Genomic DNA, 16630 nt, shown 5'->3' on the forward strand with positions numbered 1-16630 from the left:
GTGGACTGACAGTATCCCACTTGGCAGGGGCTAAAAACAGCTTTCCCCCAGACATAGCTGCCCTGGAGGCTCAGCTGGGCAGCACGGCCCATGCCTCCTCCTGGGGGTCCCCTCTCTGTGGTAAGTGAGCACCAGTTACAGCTTCACACTTTCCTAAACTCTGAAGGTCTTCTTGGGGTCTCTAGCATGTCCTTGACATTTTAGAGCATTTCACCCAAGAACTTCACAGGCCCCCAAGTTTGCAGTCGCCTCTAGTGCACACGCAGCCCCTTGCAGAATGGGTAAGTACGAGCAAAGCAGGACCGGACGCTCGCTCCCCAGATAGTGACAGGTTTCCTCATTCAGGCCTCATGGTTTGCACACTTCAGCCTTTTGCTATAGCAAAAGCATAAATTATTGCTGATGATGGACTTTCAGGGAGGCCGGGAAATAGTCAAAGTGAGAATTAAAATCTGAGATGCCTCGGGGTCACATGGATAGCTTTTCTTTTTCCCCTTAAAATGGATGCTTTATTGTTTATTTGAAAATTATTCAAGCTGCATGTCATTGCTTTGTCTCAGCCTCTCCACACGCTGCCTCACCCCACCCTGCCCCTCAGGACTCCATCCACCAAATCTGTGCAGTCAGCTCTGTGTGTCTTTGGATGGCGTACGCCCTGAGGGCCCAGGTAGAGGAAGTCACTGACTGTTCCTGCTCTGTGTGCCCCATTGAAGGGCACTGTGAGGGCTCACTGTACTTTTCTTTTGCTTGCAGGACACATTTAGCATCACTACCAAGACAGCCTCTCTGGATATATTTCTGCCAGATGGAAGGAATATTCCAGTCGAAATTCTAACATCAGATACTGCTGAAAGAGTCCTGGAGGTAAACTTTGTCGAAACTCCAGAACCAAATTTAGGAATCATTCTGTTTAAAGGCAGGGACTAGGATAAAGTTACCTTCCAGAAGCTTCCTGCCTATCTTTTTTATTCTGGATGACGTATCTGTTGAGATGCTGCGATTTTCTGGGAGATGGACCAAGGAATCTGAGCTACAGCCAGTCCTCCAGAGCTTCTTTGGTTTTACTCTCCTTGTGGACATCAACTTCCCAGACATCTTTTAGACCCTCCCCAAGGCTGCTATCAGTCACCTGGGACTCAGCCAAGGTTGTACCCTGGAAATGTGCCAATTGCTTTATTATGGGATGCCTCATAGTTGGGAGCAGGAAAGGGAGTGGAATCCAGATGAGGCTGAAACAGGCAGTACCCAGGTAGGCTGGTGACAGGTCCTGTTAGAGAGTGACAGAGGAATGCTGAAAGGCTTAGAGTTGTCCTTCCTCCCCCCACAGGGAAAACCCCTGAAACCAACAACCTAACAGGTCTAACTCTGGGTCCAGTGGGTCCAGACCTGAATTCTAGTTGGTTCTGTGAAGAGTCTGACTCTTCACAGAGAGGACAAGACCCAGAGACTACCCTCCCCATCTTTCAATAGCAGCCATTACCAGCTCTGTCCCTGGGGCTTCTCCTCCCTCCCCTGGGTGCCAAGAAGACACTGGCTTCTCACATCCACACACTGTTCCCAGGTCCTTTTCCTTTGGAGGGTTTTAGTTCTAATCTTCCAGAGAAGTATATGAGGGAAATATAAAGTTATAACAAGGTGGAGGTCAGGAAGTTTCTAGGGTCTTCCAAGGACAGAATATTCTTGCGCTAGGGAGTTGGTACCTGATACCTTCTGGGCAGGAAACAATTCCTCCCTGTTGGGTTCCCAGCTCTCAGGCCCACTTTTACCTGAGACCGTGGCGTGGGTGGACGGCCTCTCCTGGCATCATGGCTTCTCTTTTTAGCCTAGGGATTGAAGCTGGCCCATGCCTTCTTGGTCTCCAGAGAGCAGTTTTGTCCCCAGACTAGGAAATATCCTTTCTCTAGGGTCTTGGCTCTGCCCAAAAGTGATCGTTTTGGACCTTCCTTTTTATGATAGTCACTGCACACTACGTTTTCTTGGCTCCGGTACCGTTGTCCTGTTGAAATAGGATCAGCAGCCACCTCATCGCCGAGGCCCTCCATGAAGAAGTTACCCCAGGGTCCCCCTCCTTAACCAAGCCCCGCCCCCCCAAATCCTACTGACCTCGTGTCCCAGGTCTCTCTCCTAACAATTCCCATCTCCATTTTCTCCTCTCCATCCTCATATCCTCATTTTGAGCCTTTATTTCTCAACTAGATTTCTCTAGCAGCCCCCAAAAGTAGTCCTGGCTTGCAGTCTCTCCAGTCTTCTATACTGACCAACAGTATGACCTTTCTAAAAAACATCAGAGGCCCTGGACACTTCATGCCTGAGGGGATTTATTAAAAAAAAAAAAAAAAAGGTAAAACAAAAAAACCTCTCAAATACAGAAACACTCTTCCCTAAATTGTCCCCCAGAGGACCTGCAGAGCGGGAGACTGACACATCTGTGAAAGAGAAGGAGAGTAACAGGGCAGAGGCCACAGACCCAGATGCCTCCAGGGCCAGGCCTGTAACGCAGGGGTGCCAATGAGGGATGTGAGATAATTCTGGAACAGGGTGGGGGGGGGCATGGAAAACTGGAGAGCCCCTGCCGTGCCTGACAGCTTCATTATTGACATGTTTGTCACATCCTGGGCTCACTGGGCTGATGAGACGTATGTGCCGCTGAAGTTGGCTGCTGGTGGGAGTTTGGGGTCTCTACTTCCCTGGGGTCAGGGCAAGAGCTGGATTCAAATGATGGCACTGCCACGTCATAACTGTGTGGGTCTGGGTAAGTGGCTTAACCTTTCAAGACCATGTCCAAGTAATTATAGAAATAGCCCATGCTCCATCAACAGTGGTGGTTATGGTTATTTCTCAGTATGGGTATTATTATTGATAATAACAATTATTGGAGGGAGTGTTGAGTCACTACTGAGTAGGGTAGTAAGCCTAGGGTTCCGCAATCCCATCTATTTTGCCCCGTTCCTCTTGTAACTAATAGGATAGATTTAAGGAGGTGCATTTGTTGTCTCAGAAAAATATACTTTCCCTCTTCCAATCTCACTGACTCTTGAGAAATTCACACCCCTGACACTGACAAGATTAACATCAGGGGGGCGCCTGGGTGGCTCAGTTGGTTGAGCAACTGCCTTCGGCTCAGGTCACGGTCCTGGAGTCCCGGGATCGAGTCCCGCATCGGGCTCCCAGCTCCATGGGGAGTCTGCTTCTCCCTCTGACCTTCTCGCCTCTCATGTTCTCTCTCACTGTCTCTCTCTCAAAATAAATAAATAAAATCTTTAAAAAAAAAAAAAAAAAAAAAAAGGTTAACATCAGGGAAGTTCACCTGGAGGTTCCGCCCTCCAAGCCACGGAGTTTCTATTAAAAGTAAAATGAGCCCTTGGCCAGGCAGACAGGTGAATTCTCCAGCAGCTGGGAACCTCTCCAGCTTGCATAGAAATGTAAGTTCAATTTGGTAACTGAAAACCATTGTTTATATCTCCTCAAGCATATGGGCCCCACTCTGCACCTCACCACCATCCTGCTGGGCTCCTTAAAGAACCAGCAACAAGCTAAAATCTCCTTTTGGCTTTTAACGCACTTGGGCTAATTTGGTTTTACTGGTGATGGTTGTGTTTAGAAGTGTCCTTAACATTTGCTAAGAAGAAAATACAGGCTATCTTTTTGTTGTTGTTTACTCCTCTCAAAAGAAGGTATGTGGGTTTGTCTTTATAAATTACAAAAGGCTTCTCCATTCTCTCCCCACCCCCACTCCTTTATCTGTCCTGACACTTTCTGTTTTCACCGAGTGAGTCAGAGGAGAGGGTCCCCCATCCCCCCCCCCCGTGTGTGTCCCCCCCCCCCCGTCTCCCCCCCCCCCCCCCGTGTGTGTCCCCCCCCCATGGGGATGGGTGAGGTAAATAGAAGGCGAATGGGGACAAGCCTTGAGTGAACGTGTGAAAAGTTCCCAGGCTCCCCTTTATTTTCAAAGCTCTGCCGAGAACACCCCCTCACTTCACCCACCTAATAAGACCATCTCCTGAGGTAACTTACAGATCCCTGACAGGAAAAGGACCCCTTTGAGCCTCATATTTGTACAGCTGTCCCCTTGGAGCCATGCTTAAAGCATCAGCTCACACATATGGCAGTAAAGGTGAACACTTGAGGGTGTCAGAGGTGGTCTAGTGCTTTTAGGGGGTGCAAGCAAAGAAATCACTCGGGGGCCCAGTCTTCAAGAGGGAGGGTCTGGGTGGGTGAAGAAGGGGAGAGTCTGTGGTAACATGGACATTCCCGCTGAGGGAATGTGAGTCAGTGTAAGACACAGGGAGCTTCCAGCCTCATGAGCCACTGGCAAAAATGAAACCATTAGAAGGAAAGCCGTTTGACAGAAAAGCCAGGGAGGAACATGAAATGAAAGCAGCCTGTGCCTGGGATCTGAGGTTCACTGAGCGAATGCCAGACAAATTAGACTTGACCATCACTGGAGATATCAGACAGAAGCAGGCCCAGGGAGTCAAAGACGGCCCGGAGCTTGGACGGCCAAGTGACAGAGCATGTCCCTTTTCCCTGTGTCAGAAAAACCAGCCCATAGGAAGGTCAGCTGGTGTGGGGCCCCAGCGGCTGACCGCAGAAGGACAGACGGACATGGAGAATGGCTGCTGCCCTCCTGTGGACTGTGAAGACCAAAGTCTCTGGGAGACACATCTGTGTCCGAGATGGGACAACCAGCCTTGACAGAGGTTGGCTCGTATCCATTGTGCTGGAGCTGATTTTTATTTTCTTCACTCTAATTTGTTTAATTTCTTAATTTTCTAAAACTAGTATGATCACTTTCAGATTCAGAAAAGATTCCTTTTAATGTCAGCAACCCATCAAAGCCCCTTTTTATCGACATTTATAGGCAGTTTTCAAATTCTGCCCATCACCGTAAGCATGGCGGACGTTCCTAACTTTTCTTGTCTTTGGTTACAGGTGGTGTCACACAGAATTGGACTGAGTCAGGAGCTCTTGGGCTACTTCGGCCTCTTTCTCATTCGGTTTTGCAAAGAGGGTAAACAGTCTGGTAAGGAGAGAAGGAATGCAGGGCAGCCAGGAGCCGGGGAGGGTTGGTGTGGGTGGGTGCCCAGCCCACAGGATGCAGGAGATACAGCCCAGTGAGGGCCGTGCATGGGCCCTACTACTGTCCCAACCCCTGGAGCAAAAGTGGGGGATGGAAAGTTGTGTCTGTGTTCAGGGTGAGCTGGGGCTGAGCAGAGGTGGCGTGGGGTGCACAGACAGTAGCAAGATGTCAGGTCCTTCCAGCAACTGCACTGCATCACGTGCCTGCCCTGGTCCCAGGCCCAGGGCCCGTGTCACCATGACCCTCGCACGCTGGCTGCTGACCACCAGCCACCCTATAACCTCAAAATGGACAGCTAGACTCCAGGTGTCAGGACATCTCATCACACCATCACTTCTCCTTGTTCGGGAATGTTGGCTGTAAAACGTGGATGCTATCAATAAGTTGTCAGATTCTTAAAACTTGTGTAATGAGTTAGTGAAAGATGATGGTATGATTCACATGGCTTTCGTATTTCTTTACAGTGTATGTCTAAGATAGGACAAGTGATTTACTTGTGAAATAGTATTGATTATCTGAAGGCAGTTTCCATAAGTTCCCAAGAAGCTACAGAGAGGTGGTTTTGAGTTGGAATTAAGGGTTTTGGGTTGCGACTTGGCCGCTGAGATCTGCCTTGGGCTGGCGAAGGCACCAGACCTCTCTGAACCTCAGGTTCTTCTTCAGTATCCCAGGGTAAAACACCCCCTACTAAAGGTGTTGATATTTTATGAGGATCAAATGCTACTTATTTTTTAAGGGAATTTCAGAAACTTAAAAATTGTGTACAAATGCAAGGGAATATTATGGTTGTGATTATATTCTATCCAACGTAATGCTTGATTTTCTCATTTCAAAAGCTTCGGTATGTAAACTATATGTGCTGTTTCAACCAGTAGGACTCTCTTTCCCCTTTCTCTAGTCATGAAAAAATTGGTGGACTTCGAGCTCCCTTATGTGAGTCTTCGAAGCGCTGAAGCGGAAAACTGCAGGGTCGGACTGAGGAAGTGGTAAGCATTTATGGTGACCGGAGGTATTTTGAGGATGTTTAGGATTCCTGTTGAGAATTTGTTGGTCTCACCCTGTCAGCTCCCAACCTAACAGCTAGAGAGGGACCAGGAACGTGGGGACAGTTGAGAGTCAATAGTTGAGAGAACAATAAAGAAGAGTGAGCGGAGAGTGAACCAGAATATTTGTCCTAAACCGTAAGATGTTGAGGATGGCTTTCACTGGTCTCCCCTAAGTACTTGAGGGTTCTTGTCCTGGAGATGGTGGCCAGGAATGCAAGGCTTGAAAAGCCAGTGCTGTTGGGATGGGAATGGAAGCAGGAATGCCGAGGGACTGCAGATCGTGGGCTTGCTTTGGAATGGATTATCAGCTGGATTAATTGAAGGAATTGGTTGATGATTCTAAGCAGGTCCTGTGGGTCCTTTCCTGACCATTTCTATCCATTCTTAGCAGATTCATCTGTTGACCCATGGTATTCCCTGAGGGCAAAGGATGGACTCAGCCAACTTGTTATGAATTTGAACTCTAAAGTATTATTCCGCTTACGTTCCTAGAGGATTCCAACAATAAATGCATATAAGCCAGGGCCAGCCATACCCCAGACTGATTGAACATCTTTGAGAAAATACTACCCTTTCCCCCAGAAACAGGAAGCCCTAGGGAGAGCGAACAAACAGAAAATAACAAGAAGTACTCCAGGACGCCTGGGTACTGAATAGGCTGAACATCTGACTCTTGATTTCAGCTCAGGTCATGGGTGTCGGGGCTGTGAGAATAAGCCCCGTGTTGGGCTCCATGCTCAGTGGGGAGTCTGCTTGGGATTCTTTCCCTCTGCTCCTCCCCCTATTCTCGTTCATGTGCTCTCTCTCAAATAAATAAATCTTTAAAAATAAATGAATAAATAAGAAGCATCCCCCCGTATATCCCATAATGTGTAGACTGCAATGTTTATTACCATGGCTGTACTGGATGGCTTCTTTGGCTCACTGTCTCCCAGCCCAGCTATTTTGTCATCTGATCATAGAAGTTTTAAAGAAAGGCATTTTGTAATCTAGAAACAGTAGGGATCTTGACCTCGTGATGCCTCGCTCAGAGTTCCAGTCTGTGGTTTTGAATTTTGGAAGGATGTTCTGGGCAAGGCTAAAAGTTCATATACTGCTATTCAAAGTGTTCTAAGAAACTGTCAAAATCTGTGGCATGGAACCCTGAGAAAGGGAAAAGGAAAAACCTTAAGCAGTTCCATCTGAGTGTTTCTGGAAGCTGTTTAGTATGAAAAGTGAGGCTGAGAATGACTGTTCCTGGGGTCAGAGTATGTGAATCTAAATCCCAACTCTCTTGGGGTTGAGTTGAATAACATTAGCCAAGTTACTCAAGCTCATTAAGCCTCAGTTTCTTTATCTGTAAAATGGGAATGATAATAAGAGTCTACTCCATACACTTAGTATTAGGGTTAAATAAAATCATTTCACATGCTCAATAAATTTTGGTCTTATTTGTTGCTGTTATATTGAGGATAATAATGATAATAGTAATAACAGTAATAACAGAAATCCCTGGGGCTTAGACTGCTTCGCTCATGGGCTCTCCAGAGACCTTGACATCAAAGACGTGAGGATTCTGTCCCTCATCTTGAAGCCTTCATTGGAAATTGAGCTTTGCCTATGTCTTCATTAAACAGGTATATTCTAGATCATCAGTGCAAGAGAAGATGTCACTCACGTGTCAGCCTCTTGGATCCAGGCAGATTGCCTTTGCCTATGGGAACTGGGAAGAAGGGAGGTCTCACTCCAGTTGTTAGAGCTGAGGGTCACGTCATCTGAGGGGGAGAGCCTGGAGGATGATCGTGAAGGAGCTTTGTTCTCTTTCTAGGAAAAGTCTAACTGAGTGGGAGCAAGGAGGCTGGCTTGGCTGCCATAAACTATGGGATTCCTGGCAGGTGAAGCATCACAATTGAAGCCTTGCCAGCCTCTGGGGGATTTTTCGCTCTCTGTGAATTCTCTGCTGGCATCTCTCTGATTATGATACGGTTCCTTGCAGACCAGAGGGAGCCTGCCCTGGCCTCTCAGAGCCCCAGTGTGGAATGGGTCTGGAGGCTCTCTAGTTGTGATGCAACAGTTCTTCTCTGCCACAGAGAAGAGGGTGCGTATGCTCTGTGGCAAGTCAGCTAAATAGAATATAATGGAGTGCTTCCCGTGCCTCTCCCCACCGCCCAGGAGGAAGGTGATCTTTAAGTCACATTTTCGTCCTTTCCTAGTCCGTGCCAATCCCATTGGTTTGTTAACCATTCATTTCTAAGTGCAGTGATTCTGCTGACGTCTGCCTTCAGATTGGTTTAGACCAGCTGCTGTGGGTCCTTTCCTGACCATTTCTCTCCATTCTTAGCAGCTCCTGTGCTTATACAGGAGCTAGGATTTCAGTTTATCCTGGTGAGTCTGGATCCGTTAGACAGACATGGAGCCCCGCCATTTGCAAGTCACTCTGCAAAGGTCCAGAGGGGCAACTCCAAATAAGATGCAGCCCTGACCTCCCTGGTGTCAGGGTCCATGTGAGGCGAGCAGTGGTCAGAAGGAATTTAGGGTGCTAAAGGATGGAGTGGAAGCCTTGGGGAGTGGGGACCAGAGGATGCTGGAAGAGGCAGGCGAGTCAGGGCTGGAGGCTGGGGAGGCCAGTGGTCTTCCAGGCAGAGGAGAGAACACATGGTTGGATTGTAGAGTATGAGGGAGGGAGGTGGGTCATAGATGGAGCTGGAAATGAAAGCTAGGTGTCGCATGACGGGCACCATAGAGAGGAGCAGAATGAATGATCTAACTCTGGGACCGAGAGTCCAAAGGTTACTCAGGAAAGAGCACTCAGGTTAGAATGTAGCGCCTGACCCAGAGGGGCAGGGCAGAGGCAGGCGCCTGACAAAGGAAGCAGCTTGGGTGGCCTGGGCGTGGGGCAGTAATACAGATGTGGGTACGGGGCTGATGAAGACACTCTACTGTGGGGTGGGGAGAGGGCCTGCACAGTGGGGGCTGAGTGCGAACGGGTTGTGGGCCATTTTCCATCAGCTTTAGCGTTTGGCATCTTTCCTCTCAGGGTCCACCAGGCAAGAGCGCAGAGTGTAAAGAAAGTTGGGGACAGAGAGCTGGAGGGACAAACTAAAAGCTAGGCGAGGAGAGGGGTGTTAGTAAGGGGGGGCTCAGTTTCAAGTGTAGGGGGCCACCACCGCAGAGAGCACTGGCTCCCAGGTGTGCCCACTGGCCATGGCATCTGAATGACCTTAATGCTCTTGAACCACACAGGTACATGGACCCATCCCTGGACTCGGTGCTGACGGACTGCCCGGCCGCGCTCCAGCTGATCTACATGCAGGTGAGCGGGACCGAGGACTCGCAAAACACCAGATGGTCTTCACCATTTGGGATTGAAACCATTAGGAAAAAATGGGTAATAGTTAAGAATTCTACCTCCAAAGCTAGGAGAGACAAATTCACAGAGACAGAAAGTACAATGGAAGTTATTAGGAGCGAGGGGGCAGGGAGTTATTGTTTAACGGGGACAGAATTTTTGCTGGGGCTGCTAAAAAAGTAGGTGTAAGAAAGTGTTGATGGTTTCACGACCTTATGAATGTTTTTAGTGCCCCTGAATTGTACACTTAAAATGGTTAAGAAGTGGAGCCCCCGGGTGGCTCAGTCAGTTCAGCTCTGCCTTCGGCTCAGGTCATGCTCCTGGAGTCTCAGGATCGAGCCCCACATTGAGCCCCACGTCAGGCTTTCCACATAGGGCTTCCTGCTCAGCAGAGAGCCTGCTTCTCCCTCTGCCCCTCCCCCATGCATGCACGCACACACACACTTTCTCTCTCTCTAAAATAAACAAATAAACCTTTTTAAAAATGGTTAAAAGGATACATTTTATATATATTTTACCACAGTTAAAAAATTTTTTTAAGAAGCAGAATTTAGAAAGAAGAAAAGTTCTACCTCCATTTTAACAATCTCTCCGAGTTTTCCAGCCAACACTCCCATCATCTGGGCCAATTAACCTGAGCCTAGAAATGATGTCCCTGATAATCTAAAGCTACATGTAGTCTCCAAATCTCATTTTAACATCCTCTTCTTTTTCCCTGAGGTGACAAGCATCGTACCTACCCACATGGCCCACTTCAGAGATGTGTAGCCTGTGAAGCAACACTAGGCCCCGTGCTCAGAAGGGCCCCACACTTGTTTCAGATTCTGCTGTCACCATCTTGAAATCCTTAATTTTGGGACAACAGAACCCACATTTTCATTTTGCATTAGGCCCTTTCAAATTATGTAGTTGGTGCTGCCTACCCCAATGCCCTAAACGTCCCACCCCCAACCCCCACCCCAGAAAGTACATTTGGAATTTGGCCTCCTTTCCTTTCCCAAGTCGGGTGGTAAAGGTTCTGCTAAGCAGAGGGATGGTCAGTGGATGCTGCCTCTGTGATAGGTGTCCAGTTACCTCCCCAGCCCCACCTTTGTTTCCCTGCCTCACCAGCACCCAGTCACTACAGACACGATGTTTCTCCATGGAATGAGAATTACCACTTGCACAGAAAGGCAAAGACAGGGTGCCTGGGGGCTCAGTCAGTTAAGCGTCCAACCCTTGGTTTCATCTCATGAGATGGACCCCAATGTCAGGCCCCACACTCAGCAGGGAGTCTGCTGGAGATTCTCTCTCTCTGCCTCCCTGCCCCCTGTTCACTCTCATTCTAAATAAATCATGAATCAATGAACCAATGGATAAATAAACAGTTTACAAAAAGGCAAAGACAGAGTGGCAGATTTCCCTTTTATATTTATAAATCAGAAGCTCATCTTTGAAGAAGTGACCACACTTCCATATTATCTTGTAAAGCAACCACTAGGTGCTTTATGTGCCCAGAGAGAGGAAACTTCTGGGAGTTTTACTGAGCTGTATGCGAAAGGACTGCCTAGCACAGGCCAAGCAGGGAAGCAAGGCAGGAGAATCACCAAATGCCTCAGAAAAAAGAAGCTGGGAAAGGTCAGCGTGGTGGGTCCATGTACCGGGCCCCAAAGTCACAAGGCATGCCACCATTTAACCGGCAGTGTTTTTACTTAGTGTCTCACAAAAACGTGGTACCAGAATCCATGGTGCCTACAATCTGACAAAGTAAAGCATCACTGACATCTCTGTTTCCCCCACTAGACCACCAGCCTCATGCATTGACCTTGGCTTTTCCATCACAGGATGGAGCACCTGGGTGTAGGACTGAGCAGACACACAGAGCCCAGAGGCCAGAGTGTTGATAAGGGGTGACCTTCTTATGTGACCTTTTTTTTTTTTAAGATTTTATTTATTTATTTGGGAGAGAAAGACAGAGATAGTGAGCAGGAAAGAGAGAGAGAAGCAGGCTCTCCATTGAGCAGGGATCCTGATGCAGGGCTCAATCCAGAACCCTGGGTTCATGACCTGAGCCGAAAACAAGAGTGAGACGCTTAATGGACTGAGCCACCCAGGGTCCTCTCTCAGGTCACTTCGCAAGAGACCAAGGCAATCTAATAAATCATCTTCACAAAGCTCTTCTAAATTCTAAGGAGGCAAATCAAAATATCACTTATTGAATATTTAATGTTCACTACTGTAGTTTAATGGCTAGAATAGTTTTGAGCTCATTTCTGATCATCCTTTGATCCATGTAATTAAACCCACATGGTGTACGTTGGAACATAATTTACCATTTTAAATGTCGTCTGAGACTCACTGCTGTTGTAACCTTGCTATTATTGTGCATTATGAGTTGTGTCTGGTCTATTTGATACCACATCCTTGGTGGAGAAAGCATCACCCAGTTCCACTGTTGTTCTGGTGGGAAACAGTCTTTCTGGCCTGGTTTCCAGGATACATTGTGGGGAACAGCAGAGGCTGCCAACGTCATTAGAGGAATTTTATCTGTCTTCATCAAGGAGTTATAAACCAGAGAGAAATGCTCTGTATTTCCTCTGCTTATAGTTTTGGGGGAAAATGGCTTCACGGAAAGCACACTGAATTCAGTCTCGAGGATGCATTCTGTCCCTAGCTGTGCTGTGGGCTGTTTCTCCGGTATGATCCAGGGCCCGCCACCTTCATTCTTCTGATCCTGATCCAATCTCATCGCATAACAACGTCCCCCTGTTAAGTGATGAGATTGAAGGAACAGTTTCTAAGTTCTCTCTCAGCTTGAATCGACTATTATCCAAATTGTAGATCTTTGCCTGGCAAAGTCTTCAAAAGATGGTTGCCGATGGTTATAACCGTCTGTGCCATTACCATCATATTCTCATCGTTTGCTGAATCCACACAGAGGTACCAAGAACTTGGCCCCGGGGGTCACAGCCATCATTGTGGCCTCTTTTGGGGAAACTCTTCTCAGCTCCTCTCGAAAGAAAATGTCTCCCTTCCTCTCTGCTCCTGTGGTATTTCGTTTATCCCCATTATGGTCCTTCTCACCCAACCTTGAAAATTCTGCCCACATACATATTTGCCTAACTAGACTCTGAAAGGCCCAGGGCAGAGACTGTCCTGGGAGCTTAGGATGTGTGAATGTGTGAGAAGCAATCATCCTTTTAAAAAAATTGATGCAGAATGTTCTTAGGAGTTCTTCTGGTAAATAATGGTGCCATCATAATTGCTTTTGAATTTTCCAAAGCAGCTATGCCTCATGACATCCTGGGAGCCAAGTGGACTCCCACATTTTTTTTTTCCTTTTTTAAAATTTGAGGAACAGGAACAAAATGGAAGATTTGTATATACAGCTATACATTTCTGGATTTTCTCAAAAATATTGAGGCTTCGTCAATTCTGGGTCTGCTTTTCAGCACCACTGGCCAGAATGATAATTTTGTGCAAATTAGAACAAGGGGTCCCTTTCTCCAGGCAGGCTTAACCCTGTATCAGGGCCTGTGGTTCAGGGAAGGGAGCCTGGGTTGACCGTTACCTTCCCTAGAGCCCCAGAACCTGGTGCCCTTCATGCAGATCCAGGCCTACCCACACAGTCCTGGCCTTGCTGTGCCATGCCTCCCCTAGCTGGAGCCGAGTGGCTGATGCCTTTCTCTCCATTTCTCACTGCGGGGGATATGGGATATGTGTGATGGAAGCGCGTGAAACCCGTGGCTTAGGAGATTTCACTTGATTTTAAAAATCAGTATCTACGGGGTGCCAGGGTGGCTCAGTGGGTTAAGCCCCTGCCTTCAACTCAGGTCATGGTCTCAGGGTCCTGGGATCCAGCCCCACATGGGGCTCTCTGCTCAGCAGGGAGCCTGCTTCCCCTACTCTCTCTGCCTGCCTCTCTGCTTATTTGTGATGTTTCTCTCTGTCAAATAAATAAATAAATAAAGTCTTAAAAATAAAAAATCAGTTTCTATGTAAGTCTTCAGCAGCCAGTCTTTGGGGGGCCAGAGAACTGAGCAGAGCCATTTGTCTAAATTTGACTCTCTCATTGTTAGGAGAGGTCCTGTATGTCATGTATTTGATGACTCTGGAGCCCGTAATCAGGGTTAAATCTTTTCAAAGGTAGTGAAACAAGAGCAGTCTGGTCCTGCTGAGGTATGGCATTTAAATCTCTGTGTCTGAGAGTCCCAGGTCCCCTAATGCTGAATGACCTATCTTCAATGAGTCCTTACTGTTGTGATTGCTGTTTAACTTCTTTCTTTAGTCATGCTTTCTTTCTGATACCTCTGCCCGGTGATAACAGCCCCTTATGGGACTCTACCACCAAGTAGAATTTGGGAGAGGAAAAGGTGATCCATTCTTCACACCCACATCAATTCCATTCTGACAAGGTGTCTATGCTTAGTCTTGAGAATAGTTGGTGACCAGGAGAAGGTCTTGGGGTGGGTAGCTGTCCACATGCTCAGAATTCAGTGGCTTGGCCAAGGACAGGAGCCCATAATCAAGAGGGTTGATTATGGACAGGAGGACTCAGGACAGGAGGACTCAGTGCAGTGGCCATATTGGGATTTTAACCCAACTCTTGCCAGGTTGCCATGGTCTCAAAAGCCATAAACTCTCTGGACCTCAATTTACCCATCTGTAAGATGGGGGGGGGTGTTCCTATCCCACAGAATAATTTGGATAAAGTCAATAAGAAAACCTACCTAAAGCAGGTTCTCAACAAATATTATTTTTTTTTCTCCTCTCTAAACCCATCTCCTTTTCCTCAATCTAAATAGCTAAATCAAAACTTTATTCAGCTTTTCATTCTCCATTTGGAGATAAGGCATCACCAGTAACACTGAGGAATGGAACACATAAACCTATACTCAGACTAGGGTGTAAATAAGTGTCTGACAAGTAGTGAAGAATTGTTGAGAGTTTGCTGTGTGTAAGACCTTGGACAAGAAACACTGAGGTGAAGGACTCAAGGTTTTCCCCTGAGGGGTTGACAGGCTAACTGAAGACCAGTGGAAAACTTCTTTTAAAACATGTAAATAAAAGCAGCACGGGCTAATCATACCAGTTTCAATCCCATCAGTTCTATATGGAACTTCCTGTTTTCCTCAACCCTTGCTAGCCCTGAATATTATATATATTTTTAGTCTCTGCCAAGTCCAGAGGCAAAATATATGGATTTGTAATTTGGAATTCCTTTTTGTTGATTGCTGATACAAATCCCTTGTTGACATTTTTCCTATTGCTTTACATAAATAATATCAACTTATCCCCACATATAATGCAGTCGTTTTCTCTGGTTTGGCATTTATTTCTTAGTTTTGTTCTTGATGGCTTTTATGTATAAAAGTTTTATATTTTCATGTAATTACATATTCCTTTATATTTTAAAAATATTATTCCTTACCTCAAGATCAGGCTTTTATTTCCTGACTTTTTAAAAAATATCTAAACCTTTATCTGGATTTATTTGATTGGGTGGCATGAGAAAAGAACTAACTCTATTTTCTCTCCCAAGTGTGGCCAGTTATCCCCAAACCGTTGAACGAATTCTTCCTATACCCACTAATTTAATAAATAACCTTTATAACATGCTAAATCCTTGTATATGTCCACTTGGGTCTATTTCTATAGCCTTTCATACATGAATGTGTTTTTGCCAGATTAATTCGTTTCTGCTCATCTTGAGCAAGCAAGTAAGTAAGGTTGCTAATCTTACAACTTCTGTTGTTTTAAGGCAGTTCAGGACATTGAAAAAGAATGGGCCAAACCCACACAGGCACAGAGGCAGAAATTACAGGCTCTCCAGAAAGAAGACAACCAAACCAAGGTAAATCAGATATTGCACCAAGAGAAATCCCTTGGAGGGGAGTTAAAGAAACATATTAGAATTGAGCTGTTTTTAAATTTATAAACCCATCAACCACAAAAAATGGTTTAAGATTAAGAAATGACAATATCATCATTATTTTTTCTGATTATATTATTTAAAGATTCTGAAAAATGCAGACAATAGATTGTGGTGAACCCTTTGCCCAGTTAATATAGACCCACAGCATTTTTTTTAAATGAGTATTCTGTTTTATAGTTACCATTTAGCTAACCAATTTCTTATTATTGGAAATCTGGTGGTTTCCAGATTTGCTGCTATAAATCACTTTGGCAGCGAGCACCATGAGGCCCAGGACTGTGTCTAATTTATACCCTGTATGTTCCCAACACCTGGAACCGTTCCTAGCTGAAGGTCCCTGAACACTGCAGCCAGCATCCTCTGTCTTGGAGTACGTGTTCTATTATTTCTTAGAATATATTTATAGAAGAATGGTTTTAAAGCTTCCATAAAGATTGTACCAATTCGTACTCCCCTGTGTCCCCAAGCAATGATAGAAGCCTGACGAACAAGGCATAAGTTAACAGAAGAAGTGGACTCTGTTTCATCATGTTGTCTTCTTTATCCTTTAGACTTTGCTAGTTCACTCACTGATTTTAAACAAAATGCAAACAAAATTTAGAGGACTCATTTGTACCTAAATTGATATAGAAAGTAATTCTTCAAAAGCTCAGATATTTTGAGAATTGTACCGATGGGCAGGATAAGAAAAGGAAAAAGTATCTACTGCCATGATTCAATATTTTCCTTCATTGGTATTCTGCCTCAACTTGTTATGAAAATTTTGGAGTTCAATTTCAATTATAGTGTTTATTTTGATGGACAGAATATTTGGATATAATTGGTTACATCAGCTGCTTTGGATACAATTACAGATTCTAAGTACATTTCTGCTCCCTAAACTTATTAATTTAATGAATTTAGTAAGAATATTATTTTTACCATGTGCTATACTCCCCCCAAATTTGTATTTGTATTTTTGACACAAAACAAATTTTATTTTACCATACTATTTGTAGTAGTTATCTTTAAAAAACTGTACTTTGAATGCATGAAATAGATGGAAAAAAAAAAAAAAAAAGAACTGAACCATGATTCAAATTAACTGATATTCCCTTGAAGGATCTCAGGATACTGACATAAAAACTGGCATTATTTAAGTGTTTATGAAGTTCTTCTGCTAGTAGATAACAGCACGTTAACAACTATCGGTTTACTTTATGTCCATGTGCAAGAAAACCTGGAGTAGAAATTGAGGGAAATTCGGGGTGTCTGGGTGGCTC

At 45.6% G+C, this 16630-nt stretch overlaps 1 protein-coding gene across 2 annotated transcripts in view; it reads left to right on the plus strand.

Moving 5' to 3' along the window:
• The window catches only part of SNX31 (sorting nexin 31), a 58577-nt gene that overhangs the window by 20812 nt on the left and 21135 nt on the right, over window positions 1-16630 (plus strand). The window contains exons 5-9 of one of the 2 annotated variants that reach the window (XM_044247097.1): window positions 754-864; window positions 4933-5023; window positions 5979-6066; window positions 9349-9418; window positions 15195-15287. In XM_044247097.1, coding sequence (XP_044103032.1) covers window positions 754-864; window positions 4933-5023; window positions 5979-6066; window positions 9349-9418; window positions 15195-15287 — 453 coding nt within the window. The remainder of the gene's footprint in view (window positions 1-753; window positions 865-4932; window positions 5024-5978; window positions 6067-9348; window positions 9419-15194; window positions 15288-16630) is intronic. The other variant, XM_044247098.1, reaches the window with a different exon arrangement.

Source organism: Neovison vison, chromosome 4 (assembly GCF_020171115.1).
Source record: "Neovison vison isolate M4711 chromosome 4, ASM_NN_V1, whole genome shotgun sequence".
NCBI lineage: Eukaryota > Metazoa > Chordata > Mammalia > Carnivora > Mustelidae > Neogale > Neogale vison.